The sequence below is a fragment of the Aotus nancymaae genome, unplaced genomic scaffold (assembly GCF_030222135.1).
Source record: "Aotus nancymaae isolate 86718 unplaced genomic scaffold, 86718_ANA_hifiasm-v0.15.2.pri h1tg000079l, whole genome shotgun sequence".
Classification (NCBI taxonomy): domain Eukaryota; kingdom Metazoa; phylum Chordata; class Mammalia; order Primates; family Aotidae; genus Aotus; species Aotus nancymaae.
The window spans coordinates 21,718,251-21,738,109 of NW_026988494.1; the positions used below are offsets into that span (position 1 = coordinate 21,718,251).

At 51.1% G+C, this 19,859-nt stretch overlaps 1 protein-coding gene across 1 annotated transcript in view; it reads right to left on the reverse strand.

The window, feature by feature from the left end:
- Nucleotides 1-19,859, reverse strand: part of LOXL2 (lysyl oxidase like 2) — a 93,038-nt gene that overhangs the window by 12,783 nt on the left and 60,396 nt on the right. The window contains exons 6-10 of the mRNA XM_021665141.2: nt 17,804-17,987; nt 10,887-11,038; nt 8,675-8,842; nt 5,706-5,871; nt 680-923 (exon numbers count right to left, since the gene is read on the reverse strand). Of these exons, the coding sequence (XP_021520816.1) occupies nt 680-923; nt 5,706-5,871; nt 8,675-8,842; nt 10,887-11,038; nt 17,804-17,987 (914 nt within the window). The remainder of the gene's footprint in view (nt 1-679; nt 924-5,705; nt 5,872-8,674; nt 8,843-10,886; nt 11,039-17,803; nt 17,988-19,859) is intronic.

Consider the following 19,859-nt stretch of genomic DNA (forward strand, 5'->3'; position numbering starts at 1 on the left):
AGGTATTTAAAATATATACCAGTATGTGGAATATATATATACATATTTTTTTTGAGATAGAGTCTTGCTCTGTCACCCAGGCTAGAGTGGGGTAGCATGATCTCAGCTCACTGCAACCTCCACCTCCCAGGTTCAAGCGATTCCCCTGCCTCAGCTTCCCCAGTAGCTGGGATTACAGGCGTGTGCCACCACACCCAGCTAATTTTTTCTATTTTAGTAGAGACAGGGTTTAACCATGTTGGTCTGGATGGTCTTGAACTCCTGACCCGCCCGCCTCTGTCTCCAAAAGTTCAGGGATTACAGGCTGGGACTATTTCTAAAGGAACTCAGAGTCCAACAACCACAGAGCCTAGAGTACCTGGCACAAACCTGTGGACACACTTGGAAACCGTGGGCTGAAGGTCACTGAGGAGGGTATGGGCACTCAAAGTGTGTTTCCTGACGTTAGAAGCACTGGGGGCAGGAAGAAGGGCAGCAGGCCAAGGGAACTTGGAGTGGAGAATGTCTTCGGGAAATGTGACAACCAGTGTGGCAGACGCAAGCCCCCTTTAGGGGGAACCTTTCTGTGGGCCATGCAGCCTCTTGGCTCTAAGTGACCCTGGCAACTCTGAACCCCCATCTGGGGCCTGCAGGATGTCCGCCGGGCAGCTTAGTGGGGAGGGTGGTGGGCCGGGCCTACCTGTGACAGTCATGCCAGATCCACGCGTGGCGGCCATTCTTGGGCCGGAAGTCGGACTGGCCGTTGTTGTGGATCTGGGAGGAGAAGCGCAGGAGCCGGCGGTAGCCCGTGGTGGGGTTGGTCTGCGCAGCCGAGGCTGAGAGGCAGTTCTCCTCCATGGCGCACTGCAGCATGAACATGGGCCGGTCCTCCAGGTAAGTGGTCTGCTGCACCATCTCCGCGTTGAGGACCAGGTCTGGGGCGGCTGGGGAGGACGGCACGCCAGTCAGCAAGACAAAAGACCCCCTTCCCAAGGGTTCTACTTCTGATTCTTGAGCTGCGACAAAGCCCTCTCCTGCCTGCCATCAACTTCAGGAATGGCTCAAGGGCTGCTCAAGGTTACCTTCTTGTTTAGCAAGACCCTAAGTTACTCTTTCCCTCTGCTCTGAGTCCTCTTTGACAACTCCTCAGTTATCGGTGCAGATGAATGAGATCTTGACATCTCACTCACCTGGTCCTAGGCTACCAGCTAAGCACAGACCATGGTTAGCAGACCCAGCTCCTGGGAAGCACTGAATGTGGGTGATGAGCACATGGGGGTTGATTCTATTATTCTACTTTCAAGTGGCTTCAAATTTTCCATAATAAAATGCAAAAAAAACCAACAGTAACGATGTGATTGTGCTACCCAGAGAGAACACTCCTAATGCCTTAGTCTGCTGCTTCTGGGAATGAACATGTATAATACTGTATGTAGATATATGATGTGCTAATACTGTTCCCCTTAAAATACATCTTAACATATTTTCACGCTGACATATATCCATTACGGCACATTCACTTCATGGCTACATATTTAATTCCTAGCTCTCATAATTTTAGATACATTGGTTGCTTGGAATTTTTGTTATAAGCTGTGATAAACACCCTGTAGTACATCTGTGCATATAACTTATTTTTTTTTTGAGGATACATTTCTACAAGTGAAATTGCTAGGAGAAAGGACCATCTATTTTTAAGTCTCTGATTCCTCTTGCCAAACTGCCTTCTCGCAGGTTCTTCCAGGTTCCACTGCACACACTGCTGCCGTATGAGTTTTCCCCAGGTGCCTGTCTTTTAAATGCTTGATTTACTCAATTAGTGCACTGCACATAGCAGGTGTTAAAAAAAAACTGATGGCTACAATCTGTGTTTACTAAACAACTGTATTAGGACGCTTAGCTTCTTTGCAAAAGGATTAACTGTAGGCTTTACCCTTAAGAGTGTGCTTTCAGCCGGGGGCGGTGGCTGACACCTGTAATCCCAGCACTTTAGGAGGCCGAGGTGGGAGGATTACAAGGTCAGGAGTTTGAGACCAGCCTGGCCAATATGGTAAAACCCCGTCTCTACTAAAAATAACAAAAATCAGCCAGGTGTGGTGGCACGTGCCTGTAGTCCCAGCTACTTGGGAGGCTGAGGCAGGAGAATCGCTTGAACCCGGGAGGTGGAGGCTGCAGTGAGCCAAGATCGTGCCACTGCACTCCAGCCTGGGCAACAGAGCAAGACTCTATCTCAAAAAAAAAAAAAAAAAAAGGGGGGGGCTCTTTCAGTGAACATTTCTAGACACAGAAAAATGCAATATATGAATTAGTGATCACAAGATTCTGCCATCTTTTATTTTGACCAGCTGCTTGTAATTTTTTCCCCCTAGATTGCTTGGCAGAATTGCTTATAAATTTCAAGCAAGCATAGTCTGTGAGTTTGGCTTCTCTCAAGTTCACCAGCACCTGGAGGGAGCTCTGTCTCCCTTCTCCCCCTCCTCCCCACTAGGCTTATAGGCTGTGGCAGAGCTCAGCGGGTTCTCAGTAAATGCTGTGAGCTCACTGGCACCTGGCAGAGCTGGCATCCTCTAGAAAGCAGATCCATTCACAAGAACTGGTTGTGGAACTGAAGGGCAGAGAAGGGGCGCACACAGATGGCATGAGGGGTAGGGCACGGAAGCCGTAAGTCAGGAGACCACCATTGATTTGACAAGTATTACTTCATGGAGGCTATGCCAGGATGCAGCATTGCCCTGCACCAAGTATTCTGGGCATGCTTGTTTTTATGAGGGTGTCGTGTGAGTCTCTTATTAGTAGACAGCTCCTCTGAGTACCTCTGAGTTAAGCACGGGAGTCTCCACTTGGGCCTGCTCTCCAGCTCATGAGGAGAGGGATCTGTTAATGTGCCATGGTTTGTGCGTAGCTGGTAGGCTGGGACCTGCACTGTCAACACCTGCCATGGGTTGGGACTTGGCCTCCTTTGCATCCAGCAGGCAGCAGAGCACCTAAGTGGCCTCCTTCCACCTACCCATGGCTCAAGTATTACGATGTACTATGCTGGGCCCTCTGAACGGAGCTGAGCAAGCCAGATGTGGAACTACCCCAGACTCTAGCGAGAGAGAGACATATTAAGCCCATAATAATTACTACTACAAGAGCTGGCAGGAGAAATGTGGGGCATGATGGGAATTGTAACAGGAGGAGCCTGTCGGGTGGGTGGTCAGGAAGGCTTCTTTGGGAGAAGCCGTGTTTTAGTTGTTCTCTGAAGGATGAGTGGGGATTGGAGGAAATATACAAAGGATGAGGTTGGGGGAGGCTTCAGACAAAAAAACCAGCCTGTGCCAGGCCCCTGTGGCACGAGGGAGGGTCAAAGCCAGTGTGGTGCAGATGCTGAGGATGGGTAGGGGTGGCCTGGGAGGGGGCTGGACAATGTGAGCCCTGTGTGAGCCCCTAGTCACGGAAGTGCGGTGGGACCTTGGGTGGGATTTAAGTGGCAGGTGGTCTTGGCTCTGGCTTTGGGGAAAGGAGAGGAGAGGAAGCCACCGCAGGGGCACGTGTCACTGTGGGGACCTCCTTTGCAGTGATGCTGTGTGGAAGGTGGTCATCTGGACACAGGCAGCAACAGGGGCATGGGAAGACACAGAGGAGGTTGAGAACATACTGAGAGGTAAAAATCAAGAGGGATTGGACGTGGGGATGGTAGGCAAGAGGGAGAATCAGGAGGATGTGGAGATTTCCAGTATATGCAATTGGTGGGGTGAGAGTAAGATATTAGGAAGGGTTGCCTGAAGAATTACTTTATTTCCCTGAATGCTCTAACATGCATTTAGCCAGACCAGCCAAGAGCTGTGTTCCTGGCCCCAAAGGCTACTGCCCCACTGCAGACACACTCCTAGTGACGCTTCAGCCTGAGCTGTGGAGCATTCTGAGGAATCACCCCATGAAACTCATATTTGGATCTTCCATGAGGATATGAGGACATCGTTCATCTCATAAATCTCAGTCCTCAGAGAGCAATTCCCTTTGATCTCTTCATTCAGAGTTGTGGGCTTCTCTTGACTCATGGGTTTGTTTCCGTCTCACAAAGTACTGTTAGTTATATTAATGACCAGTTTTCTCTTTCCTCTGGCTGCTAGGAAGCTCGCTGTGAAATTAATGACCTACTCATAATAAATGTATAGAAACCCCAGTATGCATTTTTAAAATTAACCTCTCCCTGGCTCCATTTTAAGCCACAACCATTTTGCTATCAGCTGTCTATCTTTCATCTATTTTTATTTTATGCTATCTTGAATTGTATTTAGGTTTGTATTATCTTAATTTCCTTGAGGAAAAGATGGGATATTGCACATATAAATAAATTGATAAATAAAGAAAAGGCTCCTGACAGGGGTGTGGCTATTCCTCTCTGCTGGGATGCCCTCCTCTGGGGAGCTGGTAAGGTGGTGATCTCACCATCTCTCCTCACACACAGGATGTGACAGCTTGTGATGTCTGCCCAGAGAAGCTTGCCCTGAGATCCTGCTTTGCGTGGGCTAGGAGATGCTAGTGAGTCTAAAAGGGGTTGGTGGGCAAGGGGTTGATGGACCAGGCGCCGGTGGCTCACGCCTGTAATCCCAACACTTTGGGAGGCTGAGGCGAGTGGATCACGAGGTCAAGAGTTCAAGACCAGCCTGGCCAACATGGTGAAACCCTGTCTCTACTAAAAATACAAAAATTAGCCAGGCATGGTGGCGAGCGCCTGCAATCCCAGCTACTCAGGAGCCTGCGGCAGAGAATTACTTGAACCCAGGAGGCAGAGGCTGCAGTGAACCAAGATTGTGCCATTGCACTCCAGCCTGGGTGACAGAGCGAGACTCCGTCTCAATTAAAAAAAAAAGGTGGTGGGGTGGGTAGGAGACGCACCTGCTGGGCTGAGTTCAATCCCGCATTCTCCGTGATGGCAGAATGACAGTGCTTCTTTGTTTACCAAGCACTTGCAAACATTCATTGTCACACTTGATTTCTAATTCCTAGGGAAAACAACAACCATAGACCACAGAGGCTGACATGCTTTGCCATGATCAGCCAAGAAGGCAGGGTCTGCTCTCAAGTTCTCTGGCCAGTACTTGCGCCTCCCAATGAAGATGGCTACATGTGGGTTTTATTATAAGGCCAGGAAAAGGAGGGCAGGGCTTGGGCTGAGGAGGACAGCATTCCACAGGGTTGTCTACTGCTCCTCTTCTCTCAGAGTGGGAGGGAGGCCTCAGGAAGTGGGTCATTCTGAATCCTGGCTGGCATTCCCTTCTATGGGACCAGTCTCTCCAGGACTCCCAGCGAGCTACCAGGCAGCTAAGTGACCTCCAGGGTCTGAAATAGGAACTTCTCTAGGGAGGAGGTGGAGGGAGGAAGCCAACACACGTGGAAGGTGTCATCGTCCTCACTTAACTGGCGTAACGGAGGAGCTCCCAGTCATGTCGTCTGCCCTGGGTCACTGAAGTCGCAGTGGTCCTGTGACTGAACCCAGGGCTCCCAGACTGCAGCCCCTCCCTCCCACTGTCCTCCCCACTACGTCATAGGCAGCGATCTGTGGTTGGGGTGGTGGTCATCCCTCCTGCCCCTACTTTTTCTCCCTTAGTGTTTCATTCCACCTTCTATTGCTTGGCTCACGGCAAGGCTTTAGAGTCTCTCAAGGAATAACTGATGGGACTGTGGTCCCCTCAGGAGCCCGGTGGGGAAGGTGAGGTGTGACCCCCATGAGTTCTCACTTTCTGAGCAGGCAACTCCGGCCCCGTACTGCACCCCGCCCTGGGGGCAGGCCACGTCCTCCCCGTCGTGGCGGCAGTGCGCCAGGGACAGCTCCGTTCCTGAGCACTTCACTCCGCTCATGACCACTTTGTTGGCGTAGACATCTCCGTGCCAATACCAGGTCTCCTGGATGAACCAACAAAACAAATGGTGGGTACATCACCTTGAACTGTCACTTTCTCATACCCTAACAACTTGCAGCCTCACAAAAATCCCGTTTTATGATCCCATTTTATCAATGGAGATAGCTGGGGCACAGAGAGTCCCCTGCCCAAGCTGCACAGTTAGTTGGTGGTAGACTGAGTGGGAATCCAGCTCTCCTGACCCTAGCACTTGGACTCTGTCACTCTCTCCTTCCAGGAAGTAGGGCTAAAGTTGTGGTCAAACACTGCAGGGCTGTTTATCAGGAATGGCAGGTGCGCACAACTCAGGTTGCCCACTCCCTAGTCCTGAGCCAAGGCAGACATTGCTAATCAATCACAGCACCCCTCCTCTAAGCCCAAATGGGATCTCAGAATCCTACTTAACACCATGCTCCAGGAAGATGCTACTGGTTGATTGGAAAGGGTAGGAGAGAAAAAATCTATTTGCATATGTCAATGTATTAATATGTAATATGTTAGACATATTACAAAGATGAACTTCTGAATTTAGATTTTTCCCCAGTTTAAAGAGCATTTCATAGAGTAGTTCTACACAGAGGCTGAGGAGATCTGAGGCTTAGGATGCTGGGATTTATTTGGCCCCTTTGCTCTATGGGGCTTCAAAATACTGTTAGGATTTACTCACACTTCAGAGTAGTTTCCAGCAGAGAAAAATGAGGAGCAGAATAGGGCCATCGGGTACAGAAACGGGATGAGAACACAGGTTCTGTGTTCCTCGGGTCTCTCAGACTTGGAGGATGAGGCAGGATTAGAGCTCAGGGAAGTCTTCTTGGGATCATCAGAGAGAGACCATCAGGATAGGAAAGGCCTTGGAAGTATTACTATCTCATCTAAACTCTCCTGTGATGGTTCATAGTATCTGTCAACTTGGCTAAGCTACAGTACCCAGATATTTGGTCAAACACTATTCTAGATGTTTCTGTGAAGCTGTTTTTAGCTGAGATTAACATTGTAATCTCTGAGTAAGGCAGATTACCCTCCATAATATGGTGGATTCTCATCCTATCAGTTGAAGATTTTAAGGGGTAAATAATACCTGGAGCCCCCCAAGGAAGAGACCATTCTGACCACAGACTGACTTCGGACTGCAACACCAATGCTTCCAGCCTGCTGGTCTACCCTGCAGGCTTCAGCCTTGCCAACCCCATCACTGGAGGAGGCAGTTCCTTAAAAGAAATATATTTATGCTGTGTGTGTGTGTGTGTTTGTAGCTATACACACACATAAATATATATTCATACATAGCATAAATATATTTTGGTGGAATATATTTGCATAAATATATATTGGTTGATAGCACACACACACACACACACACACACACACACACACACACACACACACACATAAATACACATTTATACAACCTATCGGTTCTGTTTCTCTTTTTGACCAATACCCATGAAAAAACTGGGGACTTGAGAGGGGACAGGGCTTGTAATGAGTGGCAGATATGGTACAGACATCAGCCCTAGGCCTATTTCATGACCCCAGTTGAGGCCCAGGTGTCTTAGGAATGAGATGACAGGCAACAAAAATATCTGGACAAAGACTCTCTTGAAATGTGGCACTGTTTTTTTCCACTCTCTTTGGAGATTTAGAGAGTGTCCTGGCTTGTCATAAAAAGATTAGCAGAAACACTTCGTTGCCTGGGGAACCCGAGCTCCCAGAGGGCGTGGGCAGCTGTTTCAAAGGCCCGTTCCTACTGGATGCTGGAATGAGGAGCCACAGGGCAGGGGACCCTGGGCAGCTTCTGCTCAGGGCTCAGCACCTCCCATCAGAGTGACCTGGGACCCATCCAGCTCATGGGAGACAGTCAGGCTCAGTAAGGATGCGGGAGTCCTCCTCTTTGCTCCCTAAACCCCTTTCTTGGGCCCCAACAAAGGCCACTGGGGAAGGAGAGCTGGAGTCAGGATTAATAACAACACAAGAGGGTCTCCAAGCATCTTCCTCTTGTGTAAGCTGCTTAATGGATGTGTTTAAAGCCAGGACACTGAGGACTTGGGATTATTCATTCCATATCACAGGGAGGATAGCTGAGGGAGGGAAGGGTGGCTGCTTTGCCCCAGACCGTTACACAGCCGGCTGGTGGCAATGCGTCGGGATTAGAACCGGGCCTCCTCTTTTGTTGCTGCTTTGTGATGGGGGCGGGAGGGTGGGAACGAGGACCAGAGCTCAGCTGTTCTCAGCTGAGTCTCTCTCTCTTTGGAGAAGGGGCAGTGGGAGGAAGTGCAGCTGATGTGACAAGGCTTGGAGATTTCCTAGTGTGTCAGCGGGAGAATGCATTAGGCAGAGATGTCAGTGGGGAACCGTGTTTAGACCAGAGCGGGCTTCCAAGCAAGCAAGCTAAAGCATTAGGGAAGGGTGAGCCTTGGGCTGGGGGTCACCACCTCTTCGAAGGACTGAGTTGCTTCCTTCTGCACATGGCACATCAGGACCCCCCAGGATGAGCCTTGAGCCCGGAGTGAACTCCAGTGTGCAAAGCAGGAGTGGAGCATGAAAAGAGCTCAGCTCCTCGTTCTGCAGCTGAGAAATCGAGCAGAGGTGGGAGTGACCCGCCTGAGGGAGGACTCAGGCCTGTAAGGAGCAGCGCTGTGGCTGGAGCGAGGCTCCCTGCCTCCGAGTCCTTCCAGGGCACCTTGTTCTGTCTTTCCTGCATGACTGGGGAAGGTACGTGGGAGGGAGGGCTGATTGAAGACAGTGTGGTCAGACTACACAGGGCGGGGGAGGGCAGTGAGTGTGGGTCTGAGGCTGGAGTTTCTCACCTGAAAGGCGTTGCTGGCAAATCCCAGGCCCAGCTGGCGGCAGACCACCATGGCCTCCACGATGCCCCAGTTCTGGCCACATACCGTCCCCCACACAAGGGACCCGTTTCTCTCCACCAGCACCTCCACTCGGCCCTCGTAGGGATTGCGGCCCCCGTTCAGGCGCAGCTGCAGACAGAAAGGAAGGCAATGGTCACCAAGAGGGACGGAGGGCTTCCCCACTACGCTGCCATCTGCCCCAGTGTCCTGGTGTTGTTCTAAGTCTGGTGCTGCCGGAGGCACACACAGATTCAGCAGCACCCTTGGGAGCCCCCTGGTGGCAGCACCGTGCCTAACATGGTCTTAGAGTGAGGTCCCTACCCCAGGCACCCTAAGCAGCTGGGGAGGTCCAGTGACTCCACTGAGCACCAAAGCAGAAGCTGACTCTGCTGCCCAGGAGCCTATCAGTGGGGGCTGCTCTTTGGGAGGATGCGCTCTCGGGAGCTTGACATGTTGGAACCCCCAAGACTCCTGCCTGGGCCCTTTTCTCTTTGCCACACCCTCTTCCTGGCGGGTTCAGGTGACTGCTAGCATCTTGTCCCATGGCCCCTTGCTGGCTTCTCTGAGACCCACCTAACTAGCTGCCTGTCTGACAACAGCACTTGGCATCTCAGAGATCACACATCTGAACTTGTCTTTTTTCTTTACCCTAAATGACTGGGTGTGGCCACGTTCCAATACCACTGCATTTTAAAAAACACGCTGGGTATGGTGGCTTATGCCTATAATCCCAGCACTTCGAGGGGCTGAGGTGGGAGGATCACTTGAGCCCAGGAGTTTGAGACCAGCCTGCGCAACACAGCAAGACCCCATCTCTACAAAAAACAAATCTAAAAAATTAGCCAGGCATGGTGGTGAACACCTGTAGTCCCACCTACTTGGGAGGCCAAGGTGGGGGGATCCCTTGAGCCCAGAATTTGAGGTTGCAGTGAGCTATGATCATACCACTGCACTCCAGCTTGGGCAACAGAGCAAGACCCTGTCTCAAAAAACAAATGAATAAACAAAAAACCAGAAGAAGGAATGGGTTTGGCCCATAGGTCATAGTTTGCTGGGATTCTGAATCTGCTCTGTTATTCAAGATTCTTGACATCTCCCACTCTCTTGTCTCACATCCTGTCAAAAGTCTTCACCTGTGGGTTTTATCGCTCGTCTCTCTCCAGTGCATCCGCTTCCCTCCAGCCCTTCCCTGCCCGAGCCAGAGCAGCGTTCCTGTTCTAGGTCCTAAAGCCAAGGCAACCCTCAGAGGCTCTGGCTGCAGAATGTGGTTGCCTCGTTGCCTCTGGGGCCAGGAAAACATGTGGTCACCAAGGACACTTCCCAAGGCTCCAAGACGTTGCCGTGGTTCTCCAAGGTGGGCCAGGCCTGGGGTGGCCTCCATGACAGGGAGAAGGGTTTGACTGTTCTGCAAGGAATCTGGACACATCACGCATTGGGGGGCTTTTCTAGTTTTCTAGAAAAGACTGGAGGGCACAGTGTAGCTGGCATGCAGGTCTAACTTGACACAAAACACAGCTGGTCAATTCCAGGGCCCCAAACAGGTGCCAGCATCCTAGAAACCACACAGCTTTCTGGTGAGCAGGGTCTGACCCCACCAGTGACAATGGAGCCTAAGGGACCTCGTGGTCAGCCAGGAGCCTCTGTCCTCATCCTCTCCACCTCCTCGCCCAAGGAGGATGCCAGGGAAGGTCAGTCCTTCTCAAAGTCTCTTTAAAACCGCCCAGACATTTCCCTTTTCCTGCTCCTTTGGTTCTCAGTGGCAGGAGCACAAGGTCTTAAAGAAACGAGCAAAGTGTGTGGCGGCCCAGTGTTTTTCTGAACATGAACAGAGAAAACAGAACACCTCCAGCCAGCTTTGATAAGGTTGTGGCTAGCTGGTCCCACGCCTGTTTTTGAAGGTGGTGGGGCACAGATGAGGTAACTCAATTTAGATATTAACATGCAGGGAGGCAGGGCCTTTCCAGCTCATGCTGCACACAGGGGCTTGGGCCTGCTGCCAGGCCAGGGCCAGGCCTGAGGTTCAGAGGGGAAGTGAACACCGCAAATATCAAGTGGCAATGTCAGCAGCGGTACTCACAGCAGCACCTGATCGCTTCTGGTTCATCCTGGAGCTCTGCGTCTGTACTTTCTGCAGCCTCAGTTACAGTCCCCTCTAGGTGTCCAGCCCCCTCACCTTTTTCTGCAAGCCCATGGCAGGGATGTTGCATCTCACACCAGCGTCCTCCTCATGGTTGCAGCCCTGAGACTCGGCATTGAACTTGCAGTCTATGATGGACTTCTCATTGCCCGTGCACTGGATCTCGTTGAGGTGGATGGGTCCGATCCCTGCAGAGGGAGAATGAGCGTGCGCTATGAAGGCTTTGAAAGGAAACTTTCTGGATTGGCAAGAAAGTCCTGTACGGTAAGAACATGCCCTTCCCATCCTCAGAACTCCCTTCACTGCCTCTCGTAATCAGCTCAATGACCCAAGCCTCTTCTCCCCAGAGAGAACAGAGCCAGCTCTCTTGGGATTCACTTATCCCGTACAAGCAAATAAAGTTTGCTACTAATTTGACGTGTGATCTTGGTCAGATCACTTAGCCTCTCTGAATACGAGTATTCTATCATCCTTTCCTAGTCCAGAGGAATTGGACTAGAGGCTGTGTAAGTTTCCTTCCCGACTTTAATATTCTATGCATTTATGAATCTCAAAGGGACGACTATTGCTGTATTTATCGGGGTCCCTGCAGGAAACAGATGGCATGTACAAATTGGACTGAGTTAGAAAAAGGGATTTTAAAAATAAAGGTATGGATGGAGTGCAGGAAAATCACAGAGCACAGTCCAGTACTCAGGAGCTAGTGACACAGACATAGATATCACGCCCGTTACTCTCCACCTCCCTGCTAGGTGCTGAGGATTCAAAGACGGGGCAAGAGCCTGCCTCACCCGTCTTTCTGGAGGCAGAATTGCTCCTGGTTCCTGAGGGAGGCAGAACTTACACAAAGTCTTGTGATATGACATTGTCAATAACAAAGATGACGGTCACGATAGGTCCTCTGGGGCTCAAAGGAGGGCCCTCAGCCCTACTGGGGGGTTCTAGAGACAGCTGGTATCAAGGCTTACTGAGGGCAAAAACCAACTTCTAGATTAACCAGTATTAGCCGGCAAGAGCCAAGTTTCTGTTTCCTTGGAAATTCATAAATGCTATCAATTCCTTGGTATTTTATAAAATGCATAAAAATGCATCAGTGATGGTAGCTGGAAGCACCGAAGGACAAGCGTGGAAAGGTTGTGACAAGACACCGATCCTAATCAGAGCCCAGGAAGCAAGCCAGGGCCACAGCTCATGGACACAGAGACATGCGACAACCTGGGACCTCAGATCCAATCGGATCACGGGCTCGTTTGGTGACTGTGAGGATGATGATGGGGTGATGAGGCTGGTAGCTGATATACAGCAAGCACTTACTATGTGCCACATTGCCTGTATTAACTCACTTAGTCATCCCAGCAACCCCCCAAAATAAGGAATCAGAAGACCAAAGATTAAGTCTCTAACCCAATGGGGAGTCAGGATTCAAACCAGGCAGGCTGACACCTGGGCGTGGTCTCGCCAAGTTTCTGCTGCTCATTCAGGGGAGTCAGGAGAGGAAACCCTATGTTGGGTAAGAGCAGAAGGTTCTGTCTAGGAAGCAGCTGGGCTGATCTGGTCCAAACGCCCGAGCTCTGCTCCCTCGAGGGAAGCCCTCGCTGTCTCCTGCCTCCTGGACTGCCCTCTTTCTGCCTCCATCTAAGGAGAAGCATGCCTTGAAGGAAAACCCCAACTCCGTCCTCCTTCATGGTGCAGCTTGAAAGACCTCTGAACTTTTGCTTTTTACGTGTCTTGCTCAAGCGGCCATGAGCTGGGCAGGCGGCCTGAGACTGAATTCAGCTTGAGGTTGAAGATTAGAGAGTGGGGAATCCTTAAAGAGTGATAAAAGCTTTAGCTCCACCTTCCTCATCTGTTAAAAGGGCAATTAATTATAATATATGTTTTGCCAGGTCAGGATTTTTTTTTCTTTTTTTGAGATGAAGTCTTGCTGTGTTGCCCAGGCTGGAGTACAATGGCGCGATCTCAGCTCACTGCAACCTCTGCCTTCCGGGTTCAAGCGATTCTCCTGCCTCAGCACCCCCAAATGGCTGGGACTACAGGCACGTACCACCACACCCAGCTAATTTTTGTATTTTCAGTAGAGACAGGGTTTCACCATGTTGGCCAGACTGGTCTCTAACTCCTGACCTCAAGTGATCTGCCCACCTCGGCCTCCCAAAGTGCTGGGATTACAGGCGTGAGCCACCCCTGCACCCGGCCCAGGATGAGATTACGGGGAATGAAGAATATGTCAAGTATGTCAAGTGACTAGGGACTCAGTAAATGGTCGGTATTTTTAGTATTATGTCTTCTATATCATCTATTTGTTTTGTGTAAGTTATTTCTTAGGTTTTTCTTATTTCTCCCACTTGACGTGAGCTCCTGGAGAGCAGAGTATTTGTGGAATAAATGATTCTCCATTCCAGGATCCAGGCCGAAGAGCACTCAGCCAATGTGTGTGATTGCTAAGATGACAGCTCAAGAGTAGACAGGGCAGGAAAAGCCGACTTAAGAGCCTAGCATGCTTCAGACTCAACTGGTCAGTCTCCTGGCTGAACTTCCATGTAAACTTGTGTGGCTCTCAGACATCGGGGAGGAGGCCCCAGGGGGGCAGGGCCACCCTCCCGAAGCTTGCATACTCATGGTGCATCCAAGGAAGGGCACGGAGAAGGAGGCCCAGCATGGCTCACCCTCTTCCTGCCCCACTGAGTTCCATGCATTGGGCAGGTGGAAGAGGCTCTGAAGGACACTGGACCGAGCATCTGGCTTCAGCGTGCCCATGGTGTCTATGGCTTCTGCTGACCTGGGATTTGCATTCTGAATCCTTGACCTGCGGCTGTCACCTACTCCTGGGTTCTGGAGCACCCTGAATTGTTCCTTCTCACATCTCCACGTTGGCTGTGTTCTTCCCCACATACAAACCCTGCTCTAGGTGAGCACAGGCTTGAGGCAGAATTAGGGTGCAGTGGAAAAGCCACGTCTAACATCTTGCAGCTGTGTTTGGCTTCCATGGGTCCAGGCCAATGGGTAGTCTGAACCGTCAGCTAAGCTGGTTACAATCAGATTGTAGAAGCACAAGAGAACAGAATAGGACACATCACGGGTTCTGCGTGTTGTAAATCTAAGCTCTTGTTTACAAAACTTTTGCTGGAGTTTTGCATGTGTGACGGATCTTGTCACATGCATTCCTTCTTGGGGATTGCGTGCAAAAGGGTTTTAAAGCCACCCATCTGTAGCTGCCCCCTCCAGCATGGGAACCACCAGCCACATGTGGCTATTGGGCACTTGAAATGTAGCCAGCCACTTTGTCTACACTTCTGAGTGGAGCCGTGTTATGGCTTTCATGAGTCCGGGCCAATGAGTGAGTACTCAGAAATGCAGACACACTGAGATGTCTGTAAGTGTAAAATACGTACTGGATTTCAAAGACTTAGCACCAAATATGCAAATGATCTCATTAATAGCATTCATATTGATTACATGTTGAAATAATATTTTGGAAACACTGGATTAAAGAAAATACATTATTAAAATTAAAGTCATCTTTTTAAAATTGTGGCTGCTAAAAAATGCGAAGTTACATATGTGGTTCCTGTTCTGTTTCTTTTCTTTTTGAGAGACAGAGTCTCGCTGTGTTGCTCAAGCTAGAGTGCAGTGGCGCGATCATGGTTCACTGCAACCTCCATCTCCCAGGCTCAAGGGATCCTCCCAACTAAGCCTTCTGAGTAGCTGGGACAAGTGTGTGCCACCATGCCTGGCTAATTTTTTAAAAAAATTTTGTAGAGCCGGGAGCGGTGGCTCACGCCTACAATTCCAACATTTTGGGAGGCCAAGGCAGGTAGATCACAAGGTCAGGAGATTGAGACTATCCTGGCTAACATGGTGAAACCCCAATTCTACTAAAAATATAAAAACTTAGCCAGGCGTGATGGCACACGCCTGTAGTCCCAGTTACTCGTGAGGCTGAGGCAGGAGAATTGCTTGAATCTGGGAGGCTCAGCAATAAGCTCAGATCCTGCCACTGCACTCCAGCCTGGGCGACAGAGTGAGACTCGGTCACAAAAGTAAAAATGAAAAATTTGTAGAGGGGGGTCTCACTATGTTGGCCAGGCTGGTCTTGAACTCCCAGGCTCAAGTGATTCTCCCACTTCTGCTTCCCAAAGTCCCGGAATTATAGGCTTGAGTCCTATTCTGTTTCTATCAGACATCACTGGTCTAGTATTAGAACTTCTTCACCAAGTATTTGTACTGCTGACCCTACTTATTCAACTGGAACACATTCATTCATTCTTTCGTTTAACATGAACATCTCTGGAGCGCTGCGTGCTGGCAGACTTGGTACTAAGGACATGGAGATAAAGATACAGGTGCTCCCCTCAAGGGGCATGCAGCCTTGCAGGGAGGTGGAGGCACCAACAGGCAGTTGGGGTCCCGATGTGGGCAGGGTCCTGAGGCAGAGTGCAGAGCCTGACCAGGACCTCACGTCTATGCTGCTGAGGCTGGAGCCAGTCAGAGCTGCAGGCAGCGTGTATCCAGCCACGTCATTCCACAGTGAAGAATCTGAGGCCCAGAAAGTTGATCAAGGTTACCAAGCAAACAGGTGGCCAGGCCGGGTAGGAGGACTCAGATTGCCTGCCTCCCAGTCCTTGCCTTTTCACGCCTCCTGGCTGTGGATGCAGTCGGAGTCCATCAGCTAGAGCCAGAACCAAGGGGCTGACCCTGTCTGCTCTGTGACTTGACATTAAATGTGGTACTTTCCCTTTCTGCCTACTGGAGTTGACCCTGCCCAGCATGACAGGAGATGAACAATCACCCACTGGTTCTTTCAAGGACAGCATCAAAATGCCAAATGCCTCTTTCTCCCAGCGTTCTGCAGGTCCCTGGAAACCTCTGGCTGCTCTGGGCAGTGAAGTAATTAGGTCACACAGCACACACCCATGATAAATGGAATGTTCATGTCATCGAGGGCCTGTTTATTCCTCAGAATGAGTGGTCTTTGTCCTGGAGGCCCTGGGAGAGCATGAACTCACACGTCGGCCAATCAGTAAATGACTGCAGGGAAAGTCAAGATCCAGGGAGGCCGGGTGCGGTGGCTGACGTCTATAATCCCAGCACTGTGGGAGGCCGAGGTGGGTGGATTACTTGAGGTCAGGAGTTCGAGACCAGCCTGGCCAACATGGTGAAACCCCGTCTCTACTAAAAATACAAAAACTGCCTGGGTGTGGTGGTGCACATCCATAATCCCAGCTACTCAGGAGGCTAAGGCAGGAGAGTCGCTTGTACTCAGGAGGTGGAGGTTGCAGTAAGCTGAGATCACGCCACTGCACTAGGTGACTGAGTGAAACTCTGTCTCAAAAAAGATCCAGGGGATCCTGAGGAGCTCACTGTGCCCAGGGAAGGAACCCTGTTACATGGCCCAGTGGACGCTGCCAGGTGGCACGATGTGACTCAGTGTACCCCACCCCCCAAACTTCAGTGCACACCTGGAAGCTTGCAGGGACTGGAGAACAGAGACAGAGAGACATTCCGAATGAGAACAGGACTGGGCCAAGGTGGGTATAAGGAAGAAGCATCTGAGAGTTAGAAGACTTGGGTTTCGGTCTTTCTCTGCCAGCAATGGTTGGGGTGACCTCAGACTTGTTCTCCTCATCTCTTGGACTAGAGGACCCGAGGTCCTCTCCAGCAGCGCTGTCCGTGATTCCAGGACTCTCTCTCTCGGCCACTGGAATGCAGGCCTCCTTCTAACGTCAGGAGACCCTGTAAGAGCTGACCCACTGCAGCCTAGGGCCTGGGTAGGCCGCAGAAACAACCAGCCAATGGCACTAGACAGATGAGCTCCACTTCTAGAAGGGGGAAAGCTCCATGGTCTTTGACTCAGCTGGAAGTTAAGTTCAATGCAGGATTTGGGAGTCTCACACAGAAAACCACTGAATGTGGTGTCAGGCCCTGGGCTAGTGGGGACTATCATTTCCTCCAGGCTGTGATCAGTGACCTCACCACATTCCTTTCTGTGGGGTGATGGCCCGACATCTGACACTATGGAAATATCCCCTCCCCACTAGACAGGCCACCCCACCCCTTGCCTGCAGCCCATTCTGCTTCCTACCCATCCCTTCCCAGCCACAGCCGCCCATGGTCTTCAGCAGCCTCCCTGCTGGTCAAAGCTGAAAAGATTCCAGGAAATGACTATGACTTCTCTCGCTCAAGTCACAGTTGTCTCAGTGAGGGCTGGGCACTCCCAGGCTGCCCAGTCTGTTTGGGGTGAAAACTCCTCCTGCTGAATGACCAAGGCTCACGAGGATAAGTGGTTTTCGTGCAGATGGCTGGGGAGGAGAAGTGGCCTCTTCTGGGTCACCTTCTGGTTGCAACATCACTTTCCACCAAGGGACCCGCTTGAAAGCCTCCTCTACTTCTGTTTTTTGCTCACATGAAAGATTTGTTCAGGACAGTTAATAAAAAGCAGGCCCTTTCTCAATTAGTCTGAGGACATCCGGGGGCAGTCTCTTGTTCCCTTTCTCTGCTGTCAGGGAGGGGATATTTGCAGGGCTGCTCCAGGGAGGAAAAGTAACATGGCATTGGGTCCTTCTGCTGTACAGAGTGGCTCAGTCTGCTGAACTTGGAGGCCCTCTCCTGGAGGAGGGGTCTGAGAACTCCAGCTTTTTTGGTGGGGCAGCAGAGAGCACTGGGTTAGGAGTTGAGACCCACGACAGAGTATTCACTGGCTGCGAATATGTCATCTCACCTTGGATGTTTACTCCATTCTTTGGGCCTCAGCTTCCAAATCCATAAAATAGGATCTCAATGTTCTCTAAGGGCCCTTTCAGCTGTCTAGGGAGAGGTCCAGGATTCTCTCCCAGGCAGCCACTAAAGGGAGGAGGGCAAGTCAGGATTGCCGGAGAGCTCACTGAGCAGCCAGGCTGGGCTCACAGCACCTTGCTCCCAGGAAGAGAGGTCCCTCCAGCCTCCCCATTTCTTACCTTGTCCCAGTCGGGAGCCAGTGACTGCCTCTTTGGCACTCCCAAAGCCCAGCTCTCTGCAGACCACACTGGCTGACACCAGGTCCCACTTGTCATCGCAGACAGTCCCCCATTCTCCGTTTTTAAGCACCTCCACGCGGCCCTCCCCGATGCTGGCGCCGCCTCTCAGTCGCACCAGGGGTTGCTGAAGAGACACACGGTCCTGCTGAGTACAGACGCTGATGCACATTCAGCGGGCGACCACTGTCTACTCCCCCTCCATTCCCCACCACCCTGTTCCCAGGCCAGGCACTCAGTCTGGCAGCTGCAACTGTGCTTGACGTATGGATGGGTGTGTGTGTCGCGGGTGTGGGAGCTTCCTCTACAGAGGCAGCTCTGGTCCAAGCTCCCTTTGCAGCCCTTGCATGGAGCTTCTGTCCTGGTCCTCTGGGAAGCCCATCGGGGACCATCAATCACTCATCACCCCAACCTATTCATGGCACAAGTATCCTTTCATCAGCGCTTCCCCCACCAACTCCAGAGCTTCATGCTTTAGAGCTACAGAAAGAAGCGCCTACCCTTCAAAGTCTGCAGATTCCAAATGGATCATAATTATTCCTTATAACAAGGTTGCTTTTTTTTTTTTTTTGGAATGGAGTCTCGTTCTGTCATCCAGGCTGGAGTGCAGTGGCATAATCTCAGCTCACTGCAACTTTCACCTCCCAGGTTCAAGTGATTCTCCTGCCTCAGCCTCCGGAGTAGCTGGGATTACAGGCATGCACTACCACACCTGGCTAATTTTTTATATTTTTGGTAGAGATGGGGTTTCATTATGTTGGCCAGGCTGGTCTCAAACTCCTGACCTCAAGTGATCCGCCTGCCTCGGCTTCCCAAAGTGCTGGGATTACAGATGTGAGCCACCGCACCCAGCATCAAGGTTGCTTCTAAGCAAGTTTGGATCAACCTTGCTTATAACACAGCGCCACATTCTAGGCCAGCAGAGACTCCACAGTACTAGGTGGGCACTGGAATGATTCTGCTGTGCACACCAGTTAGAGGCAGGAGAGAGCAGACAGGAGAATGGGAAGACAGGGAGCTGGAAAGCCAACCCTCATAGAGCCATGACTCCGAGAATGGAGGCTGTAAGGGATGGGAGACCCATACTGATTTTTCCAGGGCTGGAGGCATGCCGAGCCACCCCTAACGTGACTCCAAGTCTAAACTGGCCTGACTCCAGAAGATGCAGCCTAACCAGCGATGCAGAGAGGGTGGAGAATGAGCATTTAAACACCCCTCAGGCTCACTAACAGTCTGGAAGCTTTCATCTCCTTGTTAGGGAGTTAGGGAGGAGTAAGCCCCACTCTCTACGTCTTGGCCACAGTGGATCATGTCTTACAAGATGGGAGGAGCTGGGCTGCTTGACTCCAGCTGTTCACATACCCAGGTTTGCATCTGTCTCTCTGCACGTGTGTATGTACAGGCTCACCTGCATGCATGCTGCATGTATACACGTGTGTGTTCCGGAGGAGGCTCAGAAGCCTGTGAGGCTCTCAGCTGCTGCTGCTGCTCATTCAACTGCACACAAAGGGAGTGAGGAAGACTGTGCAGTCATCTGGGCGTGTCATGTCAGATCAGAGTCATCGCTTGCCCTGGGCCCTGTGTTGTCCTCAGCCCATAACTGCCTTCGCCTTACCACTGATAGCTGGGGTGAGGCAGGCCTGGGTGGAGGGGACATTTTCAAGCATTCACATCTACCAGCTACCTTGAGGGGGATGATGACATACAAGATCCTGCCTCTCCACAACTGTACCTTGGGGCTGGCAATGGCGGCGGCGGTGGGGGGGTGTGCTGGGACAGAACCCAGATGTACAGACCCCAGGGACTGCACTGACCCCGGCAGTAAGGGGAGAAGGAAAAAGGGGAAACTATCCATTGGCCACAGGAACTTTTATCCTAGCTTTTAAAAAAAACCCAAACAGAACAAAACAAGTACAACTGCTGGCTCCAGCCTCTGTTTTCTGTAGAACGGCGGCCTCCTGCTTCCCCGACCTCCCTTCCCAAGCTGTCTTCCCACAGA